Source organism: Choloepus didactylus, chromosome 2 (assembly GCF_015220235.1).
Source record: "Choloepus didactylus isolate mChoDid1 chromosome 2, mChoDid1.pri, whole genome shotgun sequence".
NCBI lineage: Eukaryota > Metazoa > Chordata > Mammalia > Pilosa > Megalonychidae > Choloepus > Choloepus didactylus.
The window spans coordinates 48,169,406-48,191,328 of record NC_051308.1 but is presented as its reverse complement, the minus strand read 5'-3'; the positions used below and the strand labels follow the sequence as shown (position 1 = coordinate 48,191,328).

Genomic DNA, 21,923 nt, shown 5'->3' with positions numbered 1-21,923 from the left:
ACTGGATGAGAAAGAGAAAAGTGTCGAAGATGCTGCTGGGTGAGAAAGGTGTTGAAGATACTGAAGTTTAAACCCAGACGACTGGGAGGATTTGTACAATTTCACAACTCAGCGAATTTTGAGGACATGTTTTGAGAGTAAGCTCAAACCACCAATCAGCGAATTTGTACTAGTGCTTACTTATGTAGTAGTGTGGAGGGCTTTGGCTGAGTAAGGGGTGAAAATTAGTGGGACACTAAATTGGGAAGGAGAAACCTCTTTTCAGAGGTCATGGATTTCGAGAACTCTTTGCAGTAGTAGATGGTAGACTGCTCAAACCCCACGGGAGAGCAGCTTTTAGGGAGCCGCACTGCCTGAAACACCTGAAGGCTTAAAGTTTATCCCCCAACTACCAATTAAACTGTTTAGGGCCAGCTAGGCACCCAGGACAGCCCAGGAGTCCAATGCCTAGCTCGGATTTGACAAGTTCTCTCCCCCGCCTTCTTACCCCGGGCTCCTCCGTCAATCATATTGCCAGATTCCCCAGCCCGACCTCTGCACCGCCCCCTTCCAGTGTCGCAACACCTGGCGTTGTTTCCACTTCGCGCCCCAGTCCTCAGGCTTCCCTTCAGTCGCTTCAGTTCCTCATTGGCCAGCAGAGTGGAGAGGAAAGGGAAGGGGCACCCTACTTTGCTCTCTAAACTCCCTCCTCTAGGTTTTCGGTCTTTTTATAGGTTGGCAGGAGAGCAGTTACAGCCTGGAGCTGTCGCGCAGGCGTGCAAATATTCTCTCTGTTGGAGGGGCACTTCCCCTCCCTCCCAAGAGAATTCGTTATACTGCTGTGACGCAGATGGCACCCCGCTCGCCACCTTCACTTAGGATTGGCTGTTGTCGAAGTCCGTCACACAACCATATCCACTCTTCTGCCTAATTTCTCAGCTCCAGACGCTCCATAGATCATCCAGCAGGGTACGCCTCACTCCTTTCCCACCGCTTAGCTCTGCGATTGGCTAAGAGGCTGGCATGCTTTTCCACTCTCTCTTCCTCCCCTCCCCACACAAGCCGACATTTCGCGCAGCATCTGAGAGGCTGGCTGGACCCCGCGGAAGTTGTCAGTCAAACACTTCCCTTCCCACCCCTGGCCGCGAAGTCCCTCCCCCCGACCGTGCGCGCCTTCGCGCGCGCGTACACACACGCACACGCGCACACACACTCCCCCCTTGCCTGTACCAACCACCCTCTCAAGTTGTAGCGGTCGCTCGCTGGGGGTTCTCCGTGGGCGGCAGACGGGCGCGTGGGGGAGGGGGAGGGGCCACTCGGCGCCGCTGTGAAGCTAGAGTGGAGCGCCGAGGGCCGGGGCGGCGGGTAACCGCCTCGGGAGATGTGGGGCTGGCGCTGACAGGGAAGAGCGGGCACCGCAGCGGCGGCTCGAGAGGACCCACGATGGCAGCTCCCCGGGAGGACGCGCCAGGCAGGACGGGCTGCGCTGGCAGTGGCCACTGAGGTGTTGGACGGTCGGCGGGTTGACGACTTGGGCTGAAGAAGAGAGTGGAGCGCTGGGTGTCCGCACACCGGCGTCCTCTCCTCAGTTGTCTCAACTTCGGGCTCCTTTTCACCCGCCCTCCCCACCCGCAGTCAACAACTTCTTCACCCACCTCCGCCCTCGCCCTTCCCTCCGTCAGCCCCCGAAGCTGACCGCGCGGCGGGGACCAGGAACCCCCGGGACTGAGATGTGGCCGTGAGACGTTGGCGGGCGGCGAGGAGAAGCTCGGCGGCGCCCGGAGCGGGAGGGCGGTGTGGCTGGGGGGACGGGCCTGAGGGGCGCGAGGTGTCCGCGCCTCTCCCCCGCCGCCGCCTCCTGCCGTCACGGTGGCTGCCCGTTCCGTGCAGCAGCAGCCGGAGCTGCCAAGCGCCTGGGCCGCGGAGATGTCGTCGTCGCCGCCGCCGCCGGTGGGGACTGCCGGCGCCGCCATCTCGGCCTCAGAGAAAGTGGACGGCTTCACCCGGAAATCGGTGCGCAAGGCGCAGAGGCAGAAGCGCTCGCAGGGCTCGTCGCAGTTCCGCAGCCAGGGCAGCCAAGCGGAGCTGCACCCCTTGCCCCAGCTCAAAGGTAACCACGGCGCAGCCGGGGAGGGAGCGCAGGGGCCGTCCCGCTGGCCTCCGTTCCAGCAGAGCCATTTCCTACTGGGTATTCGTTCTCTTGCCCAGCTGGGGCTCGTAGTGTGTAAGCCATAGTGTGCGATGCCTTGGCGTTCCCCCCTCTCCTTTTTCCAACAGGTTCGACTTTAAGAGTCGTACTTCTTTTCTTTATTGTCCCCAATTCAGCATGAATCTTCCCTTTCAAACCACCGATGCCCACCTGCGCGCTCGCTTACCTGCCCTTCCTATTGGAATCTCTTCCCTTCCGCCCGGCGAATTAAAGTTTTTCTCTCTCCCCAGGCTTGCCCTTTCCCTGTCTTGCTTTAACTGCCTACTGTCTTATTCCCCGACCTTAACTTTCCTTAGTCTCCGCTCCTTTTTCTGCCACTCTTAACTAGTCCTTTACTTTTCCAGACTCCCTGCATCCACTCCTTATAAAATCTCTCTCCTATTGATTGTTCCTAAGAGTCTCACAAACCGGGGATCCTGCTGTCAACGACAATTTAGAGTTAACTGGCCTTTAGATTTAGTTATAATGAAGTCTGAAAGTGTGGTTTCTTATTGAAGGGAATGTCCAAAGATTAAGTTTAAGGAAGGCTTAAACTACCTTAGTATCTGAAAAGACATACACGGTAATTTTGGAGAAGTACAAATTGTTCCTCTGCAATGGAGTGGGAACTTCTTTCGCGGGGCCGATTCCGGGGAGTTGGTTGGTTTGTACCTTAATTCACAGTGCTGTCCGTGCCTAACGCCTTGCTGTAGAACTTGGCACTCCTTTTGGCTCACTTCTCCCACTAGGTTGAGAGGATTTTTAATAAGTTGTTTCCTGGTGTTCTAGTTTATTCTTATGAATTACCAATTACTACTTTTTAATTTCATAGTTTTAATATCTCCTCTTTTATGGGATAGAAATTGTGGAACAAGAAATTAATGCTCTAAGCATTTCAAAAATTTTGCCACAAAAGAACTTTGATAGAATTCTAGATCCTTTGCTTTGCAAGGGCAGGAACCGTTCAGCAGCGTTCTCAATTCATTTGAAAATCTCTAGCATCCCCTTCAAGACCATTCTAGCCTTTTCTTTGGGCATATGAATCCAGGCTTACTTGGCAAGGAATCTAAGGAAAACCCCAAGTCAGATAACAGTGGACCTACAGCGGCTCTGGCACCCCACTTAGACCCTACACTGTCCTGCTTCTTGGGGTGCTTCTAAATCAAGGACATCCTATAGGCAGAGTGAAACAGGTTTTGAAAGGTTTTATTTAAGATATTTTTAGTCTTACCACATTTATCATTTGATTGTTCTTTAGTATACAAAAATTGTTAAAACTTACAAGTCATAGTTAATGGTAGACCACAATGGTAGGCATTGCCAAGACTTTAATTCTTTGATGTCACAGCTATAAAAGGATTTCTTCTTATCTTATATGTCATTGATTGCTATACATGGATTTAAATTTTTAAACTTAATTAAAACACCATAGTTTTTATTCTTTTGATTTTTTTTATTAAGTTGTCAAATTATTTTTGCAGTTTGAAGGTTTGATGCTAGCATTTTTCTTTCCTATTTAATTTGCTTTTTAGAAAGATATTGTGGTTCCTTAGTATTGTACTTATGAATATTGTATTTACTTTATTTAATAAAAATAATTAGATATTAAACATGTGGTTGGTTTCAAGCCAGGACTGGCAACTTTAACACATTTTGCTTTTAAAATCCTGGCAAAAATATGCATAGAGTCAGTAATCATCTAAGTTATATGGTTTCTGGTTCAACAAGTTGAAGGTATTATTGAATTTTTTATTTAGAGTATTTTGTTAATAGTAGAAAAACTAAATAGGAACTTCAGATTAACTAGATTATTTTGTGTGAGGAAAATTCTGTCTTCAAGATAAATTTATGCAAATTTAATTAAGTAAATAAGACTCATATAGATTACCCATTAATAGGAAAAATTCTGTTTTTACTCCAGATTCCAAAATGCTTCAAAAGTGATTTTTTAAAAAAATTCTATTACTTGGTTCTTTGGCATTGTATTTGGTGCCACAGTGTTTTTGTTTTTTTTTTCCTCAGTCACTGGTACTTTTTTCCATTTGTGGCCTTGACAAAAACCAGTAGAAAGCCCTTTAGTATGTGTATGAAAGAGAATTTTTCTTCCTGCTCTGAAATACAATCTTACTATGGAGTGATTCAGATATCCACTGCATTCATGATCTTTCAAGTCAAGTGTTTATACCGACCTGCTTATGTTACACTTTGTCCACATGGGTCTGAACTGGAAAGGTGCCAGGTAGTTTTCCTCAAAGCATGCTATGGGTAAGGATTGACAAAAAAAAAAGCCAACTCTTCATCTGTAATAACTCATTTGCATAAAGTCATTTAGTAAGTAGAGTTGTAGAAATTTGTAGTGGAAATGTTCAGAATAAATTCTCTGTTTTGCTGTAGAAAGTATTTAATAAACAGCTCTTTTTAAAAGGATTTTTTTTAAATGAGAAACTGTTGGTTTTGAAAATTAAACTGCCTTATATTGTATAGCTTAAACTTTTTTTTTTTTTCAAAACACTTTTTGTCTCATTAACTCTGTAAGTTCTTCCGAGAGCTAGATACTAGGAAATAAAATTAGGAACATGTTATCGTTTTTTTCTGTTTAAATGTACTTTAGCATAGGACTTAACTTTTCTACCTCAAACTTTCTACCTGGTAACCAAAAATTAGGAAATTTTTAACTTTTAGAAAGTCTTTATAATATTCAGTGGAAAGTTTTTAAGTTTATTTGACCTAGTTTGTTGATTAAGTCTTCGGAAGGATTGGTCTGGTAAAGTAGTTGATACCTTATATTTATATAATATTTTAGCACTTTGAATTGTTTTACTCTTTTCTTTATTTTTAATTATAAAAATAATATTGCCCATCAACTAGTGAACCAGTCCAAAAAATGTGTAACTCCCAATCTCTGATATCCTTGTTTTTTTCATACCTCCTGAGATAACATTGTGTGTGATGCAGTGTATTTTTATAGGTACCAGCAACTTGCTGCAAAACCATTATTTTTCCCATTTTATTGATGAGGACGTTTAGAGTTTATCAGATTAATTTCATGCCTTTGATAATTTTTCTGAATGGTGTTGCACCTGACACTGGAACCCTGGTCAAATGATTTCATTATTTTCTTTTTCCACTTGTCCATGCTGTTAATCTGCTTTAAGCAAACTTGAAGCAGTATGATAGAATTGGGTCATTGGGGTCAGTCCTGGGTCAAAGGTAAGTTTTTAATTTTTCTGAGTTATTTTCCTTATCTGTAAAATGGGGACAATACCTTCTATCTCCTTAGGATTGTGGGGATTAAGTGAAATAATGTAATTAAAGTGCCTAAGAATAGGCAAAGAATGTTAGTTCCTATTCTGTTTGATATTTGAAAATCTAGATTTAAAATATTTTTAAAATGAAGGATTCACAGTGGAATTATTTAAATAGTAAACTTTTCTAGTGTATTTAAAATGATTTTCGTTTATAATTAGTTCTCAGATACGTGATTTATGTGAAGTGAGGTGAACATTTTCATCATAAGTGTGGAAACGGAAATAGGGTAGAGTCAAACTCTCTAAAATATTAAAAAACTGGAGTTGGAATTTTTTTTGTACCAAAGAAATAGAATTAACTAGTAGTGTTGTATGGATGTGCATTTCTCATAAGAGAAAACCAGTAAATAACAAAAAAAACTGAATAAAACTGATTTTGAGATTGAAATCCCTTTCAGATGAGGTAAAGAACTTCCAAAGCATCACTCAGATTCTTTTTTGGTCTATTCTGAGAAACTGGGTCCCAGTGGAGGTATTGAGACCAATAGCAGTGATGATGATTTTGAAGTGCTTTGATTACCTTTAGGGGAAAAAATGTGTTTGTTTGTTTGTTTTTTTTTAACTTTTTTCTTGAGGTATATGGTCTTCTAGGTAACTGTGGAACTAGAATACTGATACAATCTGAAGTTTCACAACTATCTTAATGTTTTCTTTGGGGGGCAGCACACTATGACTCATCCACCTTTTAAGGTTTATAGATCTTCTCATAGCTAATTATCATTCCATCTAAGTAAACCCTTAAGCTCCTTTTCGTAATTGGGGTGGCACTAAAGGAGAGATTGAAGTTATGTTAACAATATGAGACTCTGTTAAGGAAAGTATTTGTTTATAAAAAGATTTAACATTTTAGTCATTTTAAGATTACTTTCTGGAAGTAGAAGATATAAAAAATGTTTTTAACCTTTTTAGAATATACTTCTTAGAGAAATAGCTAAATATAGTGTCAATTACTCTTCTTCACATTAAGGAAGAACTTTTCTATGTAAGTCTAACAACTTCAGAATCCTATTTAGGAATGTATTTTCCCCCCATTTTATTACCTTCACTGATTCTTAATTAAATGTTGAATTATATTGTGAAGTGTCTAATTGAATAAAGTAATAATCCAGTAAAATGAATTTAATAAAGTAGTGTCATCACTGGGGTAGACTACTATCCTGTAATTAGAAGACTTAAGTTCTGCTAGTTGTTTAACCCCTTTAAACTTCAGTTTAATCATTTTTACCTGCAAGAATAACGTTTTTCCCTTGATGAAGTGGTGTTTTATGAATTATTGCTCCTATTTGGGTCAAAATCTGATTCAAAAAACAATTCATTTAGGAAACAGTAGATTTTTATGTTTCATTTTTGAAATTGTTAAAAGTTGAGGGATTGAGACTTTCCTTTTCTGTTTCTCATCCTGGCTGTATAGTTGGAGAACTTTTAAAAATATTAATGCCTGTGCCCCACCCCCAAGAGATTCTAAATTAATTGATCTAAGGTAGGAGCCAGGAGTAAAAGCTCCCCAGGTGATTCTGATGTGCCGCTGGGGTTGAGAATTGCTGGTTTAGCAGTATGTGTCCGTTGAATTAATTCATTAGATGAGACTTTGTCTTTTTCTCTCTGATACTCCTGGCTCATTAACCAGCCTATTAACATCTTCTGCCCTACGTCACCTCCTGCTATTTACTTTTCACTCTTTTAACTTTGCTGCCCCCTATGGCTAACCAGCTGCTTTCCTGAAGAGGATAGTGCTGTTATATTGTGGAGTTTACCATATGGTGAGATGATTCTGTCTCTTGGATTTTGCTATAGTCATCATAATTAAAACCCAACTATATCATTTGATATCAGGTTGTCAGTTTTTTTTTTTTTCCCTCTTTGTGATTTTTGAAGCTGTGGTTGAGCTGGCAAGAAAAATTGAGAACATATGGTAGAGATTTGCTTGGTTTTATTCCCATCATTCAGGATAATAGGTGACAATTCAACCACTTTGGAAGGCAAAACTTTCTGGTATAGGCTCACAGCAGTGTTTTGCTTCTAGACCTAATATTACTCCTGTGTATATTAAATACAAGATATTGAACAATGGAACTATTCTCGAACTTCATTGTCTTTTTGGTCATTCCTTATACTTATTTACTGCCAAGAAATGCTTTTCTCCAGAGTATTTTCACATCTATTATCTTAATCTTGACCAGAACTTTTGATCAAAGATAGGACAGTGAGGACTTGGGGCTGCTTGTATCCGTATCACTATTTTGTCTTTGGCCTTTCTACTAACTGGTTTGAATAATACTTGTATTCATACATTGGTTTGAGTCAGTGTTCAGTTGTTATGTAGTGATGTTCTCTCTCCAGAATGAAATAGTAAATTTCTTGTGAAAGCAGAAGTCATTATCTATTTTTGAATGCCATTCTAGTACCAAATGCAATATCATGTGCCTAATAAATGTAGTTATGTAGACAGAATTACTGATTCGATAAAGAAATTACCTGTTGGTTGTCTTCTAGTTAGTCCTCTAACCTCACCCTCTCCCCATTATTAATCCTGCTTCTTTTAGTCATTCTGGATGTTGTCTACCAGCAGATCAATTCTCTTCTGTTTTCTTTGTTTTTAGTTTTAATAATTTTATGTCTAAAACTTATTTGAGGTTATTTAAAGTAAATGAATTCTGAATTTTTAATGCCTTGATAGTAAATGGTAAATTTAGGTTTAAAGCAACACTCATTTGGTATAAATTTGCATGGAAAAATAATCCTGGGTTTATTCCCAGACATGGACATTGTGCAGGTAAAAATTCAATAAGCTGAAATAATTAGTTTGCAGTAATTTCTACATTTGAGGTGCTGTCCTTTTATAAGGATGACCCTAAAGGATGTGAAAAGAAGAGGTTTAAAATAATTACTTTTAGTGCATTACCATGTAATAAAGAACCTAAGTGCTTTGCTGAGTTTTACATGACAGGCTAGGTTTATGCAAAGTTGACTCTCCTTGTCTGTGCAGGAGACTGATAAGCAATTTCGAGCCTACTTTATGTATACACTTTTGAACTCTCCTTTGGAGGAATTTGTTTATGTGGGTTTTTGAGTTGAGTATGATGAATTTTATAATTCTCTAATTTTGATTAGTTTTCATAAGCTTTTTGGGATTTTTTTTAAATTTTTTTGGTAGCGTGGTTTACTGTATATGGTAGATTCACATACTAAAATTCAGAGACCCTATTTCCACCTTAGATACTGAAGGGCAGGGACATGGATTTCTTAGGAACATACTCCTCCTGCTGGAATGGTGATACTAATTGCAACTACTACTATTGTGTTATCTCTTTTAATCTCTCATTGAGGAATGAAGCTTCATCAGTCATTGTAGTTCATCCTCCACTGGGAATTGATTTAATTCTTGTTCTAAATAAATAGTATTCTTGCCATTTTATCAGAGAAACTTTCATTAAGGTAGAGAGTTTTTAAAGCTTTAGCTCCTATTCTAGAATTATAGCTGTTATCAGAAGTTGATTATTTGTTAACCCCATGCCTCTAAATTAATAAAGTAAATAATAAGAGACAGTTTTTGTTGTAACCCTTAATTTGATTAGCAAAACTCGGTGGTGTTTTTTTAAATTTTTATTACCATTTTTCAGACAAACTTTTCTAAAGGTACAGTATTCTTATAAAAAATCTGTTGAAGTTACAAATAAAATAAAATATAACTTCTGGAGGATTATGTATCAGATTTTTTTTAACTTGCATTGTCATTCTTCTTTTCATTGGCCAAATGAAAATGGTTTTGTCTGTCTGCTATGAAACTAGACACATACTTTCCTTTCAAAAATGGAGAACAGAAATATTTTCCTCTCTTAAGTTTCCATAGTACTTAAAATTTAGGTGAAACATCGTAAAGATTAAAACTTTGCTCACTTAGTAAAATGAATAAAACTGTACTAAAACTAAAACTGCGAATGCTCTTTTTTGAAATTAAATGCCTTTAAGAACTTAAAGTTTAGTGGGATTGAATACACATAGGTAAACAGGCAGTTTTAATTAGTGTGATAATTATTGTGATTAGATTAAGCACTAAAATGCTAGGGGAGTGTAGGGACCCAACCCCAGTTTTGGTATGGGAGGATAGAGTTCAGGGAAAGTTGCCTGGAGAAAGTGACAGGTAAACTGAGACCTAAAAGACCAGAGGTTTAGGTCAAGACACATGGGGTCTAACAGGTCCATCTAAAGGGATATTGTGTGTATACCCAAAGATAGGGGAGTATAGCATATTCTGGGTGCTGCCAGCAGTCTGTTGTGGCCATAATATACACTATAACAAAGGGAGGGTTTAGAGAAGAGACTAGGGAAATATTTAAGGTCTAGGTCGTTAAATGATGCCATATTGAAGAGTGGTTATGGACACTGTACTGTATTTATACCCAGTACTGGTGTGAAGAGTGAATTGAGGGATGGGAGTAACATTAAGAGGCTATCCTAGTAATCCAGACAAGAGACAATGGTGGGCTTGTTTAAGTGTAGATAAGATGTATTACAAGCAGGAAGGATCTTGGGCACCTAGATGTATGGTAGGAATTTACTGAAAGGGTAAAAGGGAGGAAAATCAGATTTGGGAGGAGATGGTTCTTTGTTGGACAAGTTGAATTGTCTACGGGAAATCAAAGTGGAGCTGGTCTAGTAGGCTACTAGGTATATAGGTCTGGAGCTAAGTAGAGAGAGAGATCTGTGCTAAAGATAATAATTTGAGATTCTTTAGCTTGTTGGTGGCATTTGAAGCCATGGAAGTAGAAGCAACTGTCCACTGAAAATGTATAGCATGAGAAGAGGCGAAGAAACATCAAGATTTAGATGATGGTCCAAGTAAAAGTAGACTGTGAAGGAGCAGCCAAGAGGCAAGAGACCTCTTGAGTGGAGGCAAAAGGAGATAGGAGAAAGTGGAGACAAGGTAGCCAAGGGAAGAGAGTCTTTTAAAAAGAAAAGGAGTAGTCACAGTGAGAAGAGCTGTGGACAATTCAGATACACTGAATGGAAAGTTTCCATGAGTTTGGTAGTCTTTAGGCAACATTAGTGACTTAAGAGGCATTTCAGAAGATGTATACACTTGAAACCAGCTTTCTGTAGTTTGAGGAGTGAATGGAAGTTGTGAAAGTGGAGTAGTATGTACAATGCTTTCAGGAAGCTTAGCAGTTTAAGAAAGAATCAGTACAACTTCTGGGTGGAAGAGGAAAGACCATTTATGAGGTTATTTTAATATACTAGTGAGACATGACCTGGCTGGGACTTAGGTGGTAGCATAGCTTAGATAGGACTTGTTAACGGATTGAGTGGAGTCGGTGGAGAGGGAAAGGTAGGCATCAAGATGACTCCCAGGTGCTTTAGGTTGGATAACTGGTGAAAGAACTAGGTATAACGGGAAAATCAGAATTGTATTTTGAAAATTTTGTGTTTGATATGCTTTTTGGAAACCCACTTATAATTGTCAAATAGGCTTTTGGATATGTGAATCAAAGAGTGCCCATTTGGCAATTTCTATGACTTCTAAACATTAATTACATTCTTTGTTTTAACCTCTACTGGACTACCAAGACTTTCCAGTTGGCTGATTAGAAAATGTCCATAGTTAAGAGATGCTAGCCACTTGGTCTTTTAGCCAAATTGTGATTCTCTATTCTTTATTCATTGGAACATCTTCAGTGTACACCAGATGGCAAAGTGTCATTGGTATAAATATGAGGGACAAAAATAAGTTGGGACAAATGCATGAGTAAGGTTATTTGTCTGTTTTCTGCCTTCAGACTTTTAGTTATGTACATCTAGCCATGTCCCCCTCCACAACATTTAGGCAGTCAGTGCTTAGGTTATATTTACTGAGTGAAATAATGAAGCAAAGCTATTGTTTTAGTTTCCTTCGCTGCTCAAGCAAATACCTTGCAATAGGTGGGCTGAGACAATGGGAATTTAATGGCTCACTGTTTTGAGGCCAGGAAAAAGTCCAAATCAAGGCATCATCAGGTGATGGTTTCTCCCTGAAGACTGTGGCATTCTGGTGATCCTTGGTCCTGGGTTCCTCTTGTTACAATGGCAATGCACATTTCAACCTCTCTTGGCCTCTCCCTTCTCTTTTGGTTCCATTGACCTTCAGCATCTTGCTTCCTGTGACTTTCTCTCTGTCTCAATTTCATTTTGCTTATAAAGGAATCCAGTAATAGGATTAAGACTCATCCTAATAGGGTTGGGCCACACCTTAACTGAAGTAACCTCATCAAAATGTACTACTAACAGTGGGTTCACATCCACAAGAATGGATTAAGTTTAAGAGAGTGTTTTTCTGGGGATACATACAGTTCCAAGCCACCACAGCTATTAAATTGATTTAAAGAAAAACCTCGTTTTGTATCATGCAGTAATTCACAGTTTAAAATGATTTAGAACTGAATATTTACATACAGTCCCAAACTTTTTAGCATTTTGTAGATGAAGAAACCAAAACCTAGAGAGATTGTTTTTGTACAAGTAATTTTATAGCTTCATGTTCTTAATTGGTTGTTGATTCCTCTCTACAGCATTAAACTGAAAATGTGTGTTACCTGCACCAAAGCCAAACTGAACACCTTATTTTCTAACTGTGCAAAGGAGAAATATTTGTAATTGAGAGGTACTAGTTTCTTTTAGTTCCTGGACAGGTAGGCCAGTATTGAACGTAGATTTTTCTAAGAATCTTTAATCCAGGGAATCTTTATACTGTAACCTCTTCTGATATGAAAATGCTTCATCAGTCTTCTTTGCAGTCTCTCTTTTAGCATTATCCCTCCTCCCTTCCTGCTTCCCCTTTTTAAGTAAAGTAAGGTAAAATTTGTTTGAAGAAAAAAATTTGAGAACTTTTTTTTATGAATGAGTACTGAGAAACAGAAGATGAAGTGAACTCTTTAATCACCTAGCAAATTTGTTTCAGGGCTAGATTTATTATTTAGAATCAGTACTTAAAGTCACAATGTTCTGTAATTAGCAGCTTTGAAGAATTATTATGGATTATCAAGAACTGATTAATATCTCTAGTTTTCCTCTCTTTTGGAAATGCTGAGTATGTTTCAGTTCCTTTCTATACAAACTATGTACACAGAATTTTCAAAACCATTTTTGGATTGTGCCCACATTTATAATAGAAAGACATAGCAGGCTGTCTTTCTGATTATTCTTTCCCAAACTGAGGAGAGCGAGTAGTGGTATTTGAGGGAGGAAAATAAATTGGGGCAAGGTAACTGAGACTTGGATATAAACGTCAGTCGGGCCAATTCACTTACCACCTTACCAATTTTACTCTCCTTCTAAAACCTCCAGATATCAGCTGAATTTAGGCAATTATATGTCATCTCTTTAAGTAATTTTCCACACGCATTTGTGCTTCCAGTGAATGAACCAACCTAACTTTGAATCCAAAGAGGAAAGAAATGGCAAATGGAACAATGAAATGCTTTTAAGATGCATTTATTTTTCAGTCATAGCTCCTTCATAGGAAATTTCTATCATTAATGTAGGAAAGGTAAAAATAACCCAACTTTTGCCTAGCTACCAGATATGTAGGCATTGATTTTAATATGTTCTTATATTTTGATATTCTGTTTTTAATTTGGATCAACTGGATGACCCTTACACATAACATATTTGGAGAACTGCTTCCCCCACCTCTCCTTTTTTAAGTTCTAGAGAAGCAGCTTATCTTCCTATAGAACAGGAAAGACTCTATTTTAAGATATAGTACTTGCTGTGAGTCATGAGTGAGTCTCAATTTTCATGGTTTTCTAAAATAAACTCACAGTATTTAAAGAAAATGCAATGAGAAATGTCATATTCTTAACTACCCTATTCCTTTCATAGAGGCTTTATTATATATTTAAAAAACCTATGGGCTCATTGTTAAAAATAACTTAAAATAATCTAACAAAGGTAGAAAATAAAAATTCCAATCCAGAAAAATCGCTCTTAAACTTTTGAGAATCTTTGCATATCATATAATGGCATGCTGTTCTGTAGCTCATTGTTTTCACTTAATTAGAATATTATAAATAGCATGTATCTGAAAGAAAAAAAATTAAAATTAATTTAGAATTTCTTCCAAATAAAGATTTCAATTCTGGAAATACTGAATGAAATCATTTGAAACCTTGGTTATAATTTCCTTATATTAAAAGGAAGAGGAAGTGATTAAGGAAATATTGTTTCTAGGAGTACTGGTATATAATTTTAGGGAGGTTATACATGGATCTCTTAGAAAACCTGATTGATTAAAGCAGTCCATCATCTCCTTAGAAAAATCATATATAACATTTGTATATAATTTCAGGGTTCTTGGATCCACTCACTACCACCCCAAAGGCCATCCATCTTTGATGGTAGAGGGAAGTAGGGTGTCTGTGGACCTGTGGACCCTAGGCCATGTTCTAGAGACTTGAACAATCTTTTTCATGTAGGTAATTTTTTTTTTTTTTTTTAAACACTGTTTCTTAATAGTTTCAGTTAGCTGCAAGATGGGTACCTCATCTCAGGCATCAAAACTGAAGATAGGTATAATTCTCTCCATTTAATCTATAAAGATCTTTTTTACTACTTTTTATACCCCAAAAGTCCCAAATGAGAAACAAAGATGCTTCTAAGAACCTGTTAAATTTAATAGATAGCAGGTTTTGTATTGAAATAGAATTAAGCACATGACACAGATATTTCATTTACTCTCCCAGGAAACTTTGCTTTTTCAGTATCCTGTATTTTAAAGTCCAAGATTCCACATTCCAAGGAATCTACATAATATGTTCTATTAGTTCATCTTCATTCTTTGTTATTCTTGTCTACTTTTTATTAGAAGTGGTTTTTGAATACCAAAGATAGCAAACACTTGATTTGTTTGAAGTAAAATTGAACAGGATGTTTTAACCCTTCTATAATCCAATAGTGTGGACATATTTACATTTGAATTGTAATTGAGTAAAGCATGGAAGTATTTATGTGCCTTAAAAGTTTTGAATAGTTATTCTAGGGATTTCCTTAAAATGATATGCATTTGCTTATTAGAATTCATTGTCAAGTTGTTAGGATGCATGTATTCACATTTCCTAAAACACAATGTCTGCAATTTTTCCCACCATTTTCGATGAAATCGTAGAACATTTATTCACAATGATGTGCATCACTTGTTAATAAATGTTTCTCCATTGTTACTTTAATAATAGCTTCATCCTCTAAAGTTTCAAATAAAAACTGATTTTAGACTCTTAGTTATTAATGTTCTAGGGGTATTGCCAAAAAAAGCTACACGTCCTATATTCTGTGCCAGTTTCTCAAATTAGAATCTTGGATTGCATCCTCAGCATGTCACTGTAGTGGTATTGCTCGTTGCTATGATACAGTGCTTGTTCTATAATTTGTAGCATGAATCCTAAAGGAGATTCTACTTTAGATTTCAAGTATGTAAGTAAGTAGCAGTAATTGGGAATATATTGTTTTCCTTTAAGGAAAATTATACATATAAAACTGTTATTTCTGCTATTTAAAATTATTTATTCTTAAATGTAAAATAGAGGATTAACAGTGAACCACTTGAAATAACTTCTTTATAAAGAAGATGGGGAGGCTTTGATAATGAATATGATAAAATTTCAATGTTGTCCTACTTAGTATTTGAGGTCTTTAGGGAAATGAAGATAGACTAGATTTTCTGGTAAGATGCATTTGAGACAGTACCAGCAAAACTGCATTACAAGGAAAAACACCAGATTATCTTACTGGATTTTATTTTTTTATTCAGCAAACTTAAAATCAATATTGTATAGCCATATTATTAAAATATTATTCTTACCTCTTTCATTTTATATGGTGGTTTTGGGGTTTTCATTTACATGTCCCATGAAACTTTCTGTCTAATTTAATATTACAAATTAGTATAGACAGCACAAAGATAAAGGCCTGCTGAGTGTGTGTTGTGTATACATTTTTGGTGGAATGAAATTTTATTATTGGTCATTGGCATTACCTCAATTTATCTTTTAACCTTTCAGCAATATCTAGGGTATGTGATATGAAAGTCTTTTAGAGACCAGGACAGGACTAAAATTTTTAACAGTTTTTTGAAATATTTACATACTATATAATTCACCCATTTAAAGTACAATTCATTGATTTTTAGTATATCCAGACACATGCAACCATTACCACAATTTTAGAACATTTTCATCTCAAAAAAAAAAAAAACCCGTAGACTTTAGCTACTACTCCCACCCACCCCCTTAATGTCCTATTTCACCTAGCCCTAAGCAACCACTAATCTACTTTGTGTCTCTATTGATTCTATAGTTGCTATAGATTTCCCTACTTTGGACATTTCATATGAATGGAATCATATAATAATGTGGGTGTGTAGATTACTGTTTTTCAATGAATTCAGGAAGCTTTCAGCCATTATTTCTTCAAATATTTCTTCTGTTCTCCTCTATTCTCTCCTGGTATTCTTATTATGCATATGTTGGTGTTCATAGGTGTCCCATACTTCTCTGAGGCTTTGTTCATTTTTCATTTTGTTTCTCTCTGTTCTTCAGATTGTTTAATCTCTATCTTCAAGTTTGCTAAGTCTTCTGCAATTTCAAATATTCTGTTGAGCCCTTCTAGTGAATTTTTTGTTTCAGTTATTATACTTTTCAACTCCAGAATTTCCTTTTGGTTCTTTTTTATAATTTCTGTCTCTTTTGATAGTGTATTTAATATGACATTGTCACCATACCTTCCTTTACTTCTTTAATTATGATTTCCTTTATTTCTTTGAATATATTTTTAATGGCTACTTTGAAGTCTTTTTCTGTTAAATCCAACACCTTGTTACTCTCACAGGCACTTTCTGTTGCCTGCTTTATCCCCCAGTGTCTGGCTCATACTTTACTCTTTCTTTGCATGTCTTAAAATTTTTTGTTAGAAACTGGACATTTTGGATAATACATTGTAGCAACTCTGGTATCGCCCCACCCTTCCTCCCACCTCTGGGCATGTTATTGTTATTTACTTTGTTTAGTTTGTTTAGTGACAGGATATAGTAATTTAGTGAAGTCTCTTCCTCCCCTGTGCTACCTCATGCAGTATTAAGCCTCTGAAAATTGCTCCTCAGGAAAGCACAACTCACCCTGGGATTAGAGTGGTTTTGGAAGGACTCTCTTGTCTTTCTCTTACTGTATCTAGCTTTTAAACTCTACTAATTACCAGCTGATTATTAAGTTGTTTTCACCAATGCCCTGGGGCATAAATTATTCTACAGACAAATCCAATCATTTTATACTCCTTTGAAGGAGTAGTTCTGACAACAGTGTTTGATATTTGTTCTGACGTTGGTAGCGCTCGTCTCAGCTGTTTCTTCCCCTGATTCACTTCTGCAAAGTAGATGACTTACAGTTTATCCTGTATCTTCAGTGAATCTGTGAATCTTTTCCCATTTGTCTTTCACCACATCCTCCACAGGTTTTGAGAGTGCCCTTAAGCTTGAATTTTTCCATGCTCTGTTGCAAATGATGTCAGTTGCTTTAGTAAGAGATTTGTTCCTATCTGTTTAACACTTTCTCAATGATAATCCCCCCACCTCTCCAACTTTAGGAACTGAGTGTTGGTGGGGGTGGGGTGAGCAGTAGCCTGAGGTCTTCTTGACTTGCCTCTCCTGGTGTGTAATCACTGCCTTACAAACCTGGGTAAGGGGCCCCAGTATTTTCAGAGGTGCTGTGTCAAGATAGAGCCTCTGTCCCTTGTGTGGGAGCTGGGTTGAAGAAGGGCCTTCCCATCTCTTGAATGTACTTCTCGACCAGAACTTAGTCTTAGCAACGGATAAACAGGAGGGCAGAATGAGAAAGGCTGCTATCCTGCTCCTCACTTGGAGAAAGTCCTCAGACTGGGAGCTGGGGCAAGAGGGATCCCTGTGTCTTGCTGCATCAGTTGAGTGGAGTTTACACGTTGGTGAGCTGGCAGAGAGGAAGGAGGGATTGGTCTTGGTTCAAATACCACAAACTCATGTGTTTCTTAAAGAATTTTCAAAGATTTTCTTGGACAGATGTTTCTTCATTTGCTGTTTGCCCTTAGAACCATTAATTGCTGTTTTTTTTTTGTTTGTTTTGTTTTGTTTTTAGTTATTGTGAAATTTAACATATATACATAACAGTGATAACTTTCAAAGTATGATTTTACAAGTTGTTAGCAAATTTCAAAGAATGTCATGGGTCACAGTTCCACAACTTCAGCCATTTCCATTACAGCCATTTCCATTGTTGTAAAATATAACATATATACAGAAAGGTGTCAACTCTTGATGTACAGCTCAATAAGCAGTTATATAGGTAATTTCAAAAATTATTATGGGTTACAGTTCCACAGTCTCAGTCCTTTCCCTATCATGCAATACAAAGTATACATAGAAAGGTGAAAATCTTCAAGGCACAATTCAATGAACAGCTATAGAGCAAATCCCAAAGGATGCTATAGGCCTCAGTTCCACCATGTCATTTACCTCCTTCTAGCCATTCCAACACCCCAGCATCCAAAAAAATATATATATATAATTATATAAAGTTTCAGTATCCACAGACCTTTGTTAAATCTTATCTTGTTTGTTGCTACCCCTTCCTCTCAATTAATCTCTTTCTCCATCTTCAGGGATTCTAGGAAGTGAGCCACGCTAAATTGTTCATATTAATAGGGGTGTTGACAGTATGGGGAAGGTGACTGCATCTGATTGTTGATCTTAAAGAGGCTATTGCCTCTGGGTTTTAGGACTTGCCTGGTATAGGAACACTCTGGTGGATTTCAGTTTCTGAAAGATAAAACTTAGTGAGTGAATCTTTTATGGAATCTCAGGTAGGAACCTAGGTATTTGGGGACTACTTTTGTTAAGAGCATGACATACTGTGGCCATTTAGGATGTCTAGCTGGAGCTTGCATAAGAGAAACCTGCATGATAGTCTCTTGACTCTATTTGGGATTCTCAGCCACTGTGACTTCAACTTGTCACCTTTGTTTTTTCCCCCTTTTGGTCAAGTAGGCATTTTCAATCCCTCACTGCCAGGGCCAGGCTTACTGCTGGGAGTCATGTCCCATATCACCAGGGAGATTCATTCCCCCAGGGGTCATGTCCCTCATGGGCTAGAGATTACTTGCCAAGTTGGACTTAGAGAGAGAGAGGCCACATCTGAGTGACAAAAGAGGTTCCCTGAAGGTGCCTCTCAGGTATAATTATAGGAGGGCTCAGTCTCCTATTTACAACCCTAAATTTCACAAGAGCAAGTCTCAAGTCTAGGACTTGATTTATTAACTAGTGGGTTCCTAACTTCACTTAATTTATATTCTATCCCAAGATAAATGGTCAGTTTCTTATATTATCTTCACTTTGTTGTACAATCATCAACCACTCTCAACTTTAAACAATTATAACATAATACATCCCAGAGCTCTTATCAGCCGCTAATTATTCATCCCTAGTTTTAGTGTAGAGTTGGTAAAATAGTCCTATTAAATACAGTTTTTAATATGTAATGGGTAGTTTTTCCATACCACTCTGTTGTTAACCCTCTGCACCAGTGTCATACCTTATATCATGCTAACACTCATTTAGATTTGTGGTGCTACTCGGTGGATTACATGCCTTTAAACAACCATTTACAAACATGTTCACCTTAATGCATCACTGATACTTATAATCCCATTAATGAACCATAGTCACACCTGACCATTCCCATACCTTAAGATCACCTTTATTATCATATCTGTACATATTAGATTATCATTCCCCCTTCACTACCTTCTGTCTATCTCTAGGTCCCCCATATTCTACATTATAAGACACTTACTTTACATTTTTCACAAAGTTCACATTAGTGTAACATACAATATCTCTCCTTTTGTGTCTGGCTTATTTCACTCAGCATTATGTCTTCAAGGTTCATCCATGTTATCATATGTTTCATAGCCTCATTCCTTCTGCTGCGTGTAGTATTCCATTGTGTGTATATACCACATTTTGTTTATCCACTCATCTGTTGAAGGACATACGGTTTGTTTCCATCTCTTGGCAATTGTGAACAATGCCACTATGAACTTGGGTGTGCAAATATTTGTTCATGTCACTGTTCTCAGATCTTCTGGTATATACCAAGAACTCCAGTTGCTGGATTGTAGGGTACCTTGATATCTGGTTTTCTGAGGAACTGCCAAACTGTCTTCCAGAGTGGCTGTACCATTATACAGTCCCACCAGCAATGTATAAGAGTTCTAATTTCAATAGCTGTTTTTAAAAGAATTTTTATCAGTTTCTGCAGGAGCAGGTCTATAGAGTTCTTCAAGTTGTAAAGCTGGAAATTGATCTCCCTCTTGACTAAAATTTTAATTTTTTCTTTGTAGTGGTAATTATTATCTTAACCTTATATAGAATTTCATAGTTTTCAGTACATAATCATGCCAGTCAATTTGAAAACTTGGAGGAAATGAGGAAATTCCTTAAGATACAAAGCATTCTGAAACTGACACAAGAAGAAACAATCTGAACAGTCCTGTATCTGTTTAATTGAATCCTAATTAAAAACCCTGGCAAGGGCATTACAAGAAAAGAAAATTACAAGCCAGTATCCCTTATGAACATAGATGCAAAAATCTAATACAAAATATTAGCAAATTGAGTCCAACATTATCTAAATAGGATGATACTTTATGATCAAGTTGTATTTATCCCAGGAATATGAGGCTGGTTTTTCATTAAAAAATGATTCATCATATAAATAGCATAAAGGAGAAAAATCATATTATCACTTAGACACAGAAAAGGCATTTGACAAAATCTTGTGTTTAACTTGACAGATTTTTAAGTGCGTGTATATTCCCAAGTAACCATCACCCAGATCAAAATTATAGGCCATTTCCAGTATCCCAGAAAGCTACCTCATCCCCCTCTCCACCAAGTAACTGACATTTTAACTTCTGTCCTTATAGATAAGTTTTTCTGGTTTTTGAATTTCATATAAATGTCATCATAGAGTGTGTACCTTTGTGTGTCTGATTTCTGTTGTTCAGTGTTATTTTTGTGAAATTTATCCATATTGTTGTGTGTAGCAATAGTATGTTTTTGTTTAATTGTAAGCAGTGATTAGACACAATTTATCCATTCCACTGTTGATGGATATTTGGGTTGTTTCTATTTTGAGGTTTATAAACAATGTTTTTTTTTTTTTTTCATTTTGAAATAAATTCAAAGTTATAGGAACAGTTGTAAAAACAATGCTAACCCCATACACAGAATTCCATCATACCCTGACCCCCCTCCCCCGATAGCTCAATCCATCAACTTTAACATGCTGTCACATCGCAGTTTCTTTCCCTCCCTCCCTCCCTATTATCCATCATCTATTGCTCTGTCTTCTGAACATATGAGAGCTAGCTGCACACATCCTTGAACATACACTATAATTCACGTATACGCTTCCCATGAACAAGAACATTCTTTTATGCAATCCCATTAAACGCAGCTAAGAAGTACAAGAGATTCAACAATGATACAAAGCTTACATTCTATATTTCCTTTACCTTATGTCTCAACTGTGTCCCTTTGAGCCACCTGTCCTGGATCCTCCAATCCCATCCAGGGTCATCCTTGGCATTCAGTTGTCATCTATTTAGACTTTTTTTTTTCCTTCCCATTCCACCCCCTCCCTAGCATTCCATTAGTGGGATTAATCACCTTTAGAATGTTGTAATGCTCTTTCCCACTGTCCATTACTAGAAATTTCCCATCACCTCAAACAGCAACCGTACACTCATTTCTTGACTCCCCATTGCCCCTTCCCCCATTTCTCTTAATCCATACTCTACTTTTCATCTCTATGGTTATATTCTCTGATAATTTCTTTGTGTTTACTGTGGGGCTTAAAATTAACCTCTTAAATCCATAACAATCTTGTTTTTCTTTGATACCACCTTCACTTCAATAGAACACATAAACTGTGTTCCAATACTCCTCCATTCCCCCACCTTAATATAGTTGTCTAAAATTACATAGTTTACATTGAGTTCAAAACCACTGATTTGTCATTAGAGTTTGTGTATTTTATATCATGTAGGAAGTAAATAATGGAGTTACAGTTCAAAAATTATTGACTTCTATTTGTATTCCATTGTGGTTGGAGAATGTGCTGAGTATGTTCAATTTTTTTTTTTTTTTTTAATTTCTTGAGGCTTGTTTTATGTCCCAGCTTATGGTTCCTTCTGGAGAAAGATCCATGATCGCTAGAGAAAAATGAATGTCCTGGTGATGTGGGATGTAAGGTACTATATATGTCTGCTAAAATTCTCTGTATCTCTTTCTCCTTTCTTTGTTTCTCTGTTGGTAGGGCTCCCTTTAGTATCTGAAGTAGTGCGGGTCTTTTATTGGCAAACTCTCTCAGCATTTGTTTGTCTGAAAAATTTAA

At 37.6% G+C, this 21,923-nt stretch overlaps 1 protein-coding gene across 1 annotated transcript in view; it reads left to right on the top strand.

Annotated features, from left to right (window-relative positions):
• Positions 1 to 1,275: 1,275 nt before the first annotated feature.
• PPP2R5A (protein phosphatase 2 regulatory subunit B'alpha) overlaps positions 1,276 to 21,923 on the top strand; it is a 132,547-nt gene continuing 111,899 nt past the window's right edge. Inside the window, exon 1 of the mRNA XM_037824314.1 lies at positions 1,276 to 2,089. Within this exon, the coding sequence (XP_037680242.1) occupies positions 1,906 to 2,089 (184 nt within the window). The 5' untranslated portion in view covers positions 1,276 to 1,905. The remainder of the gene's footprint in view (positions 2,090 to 21,923) is intronic.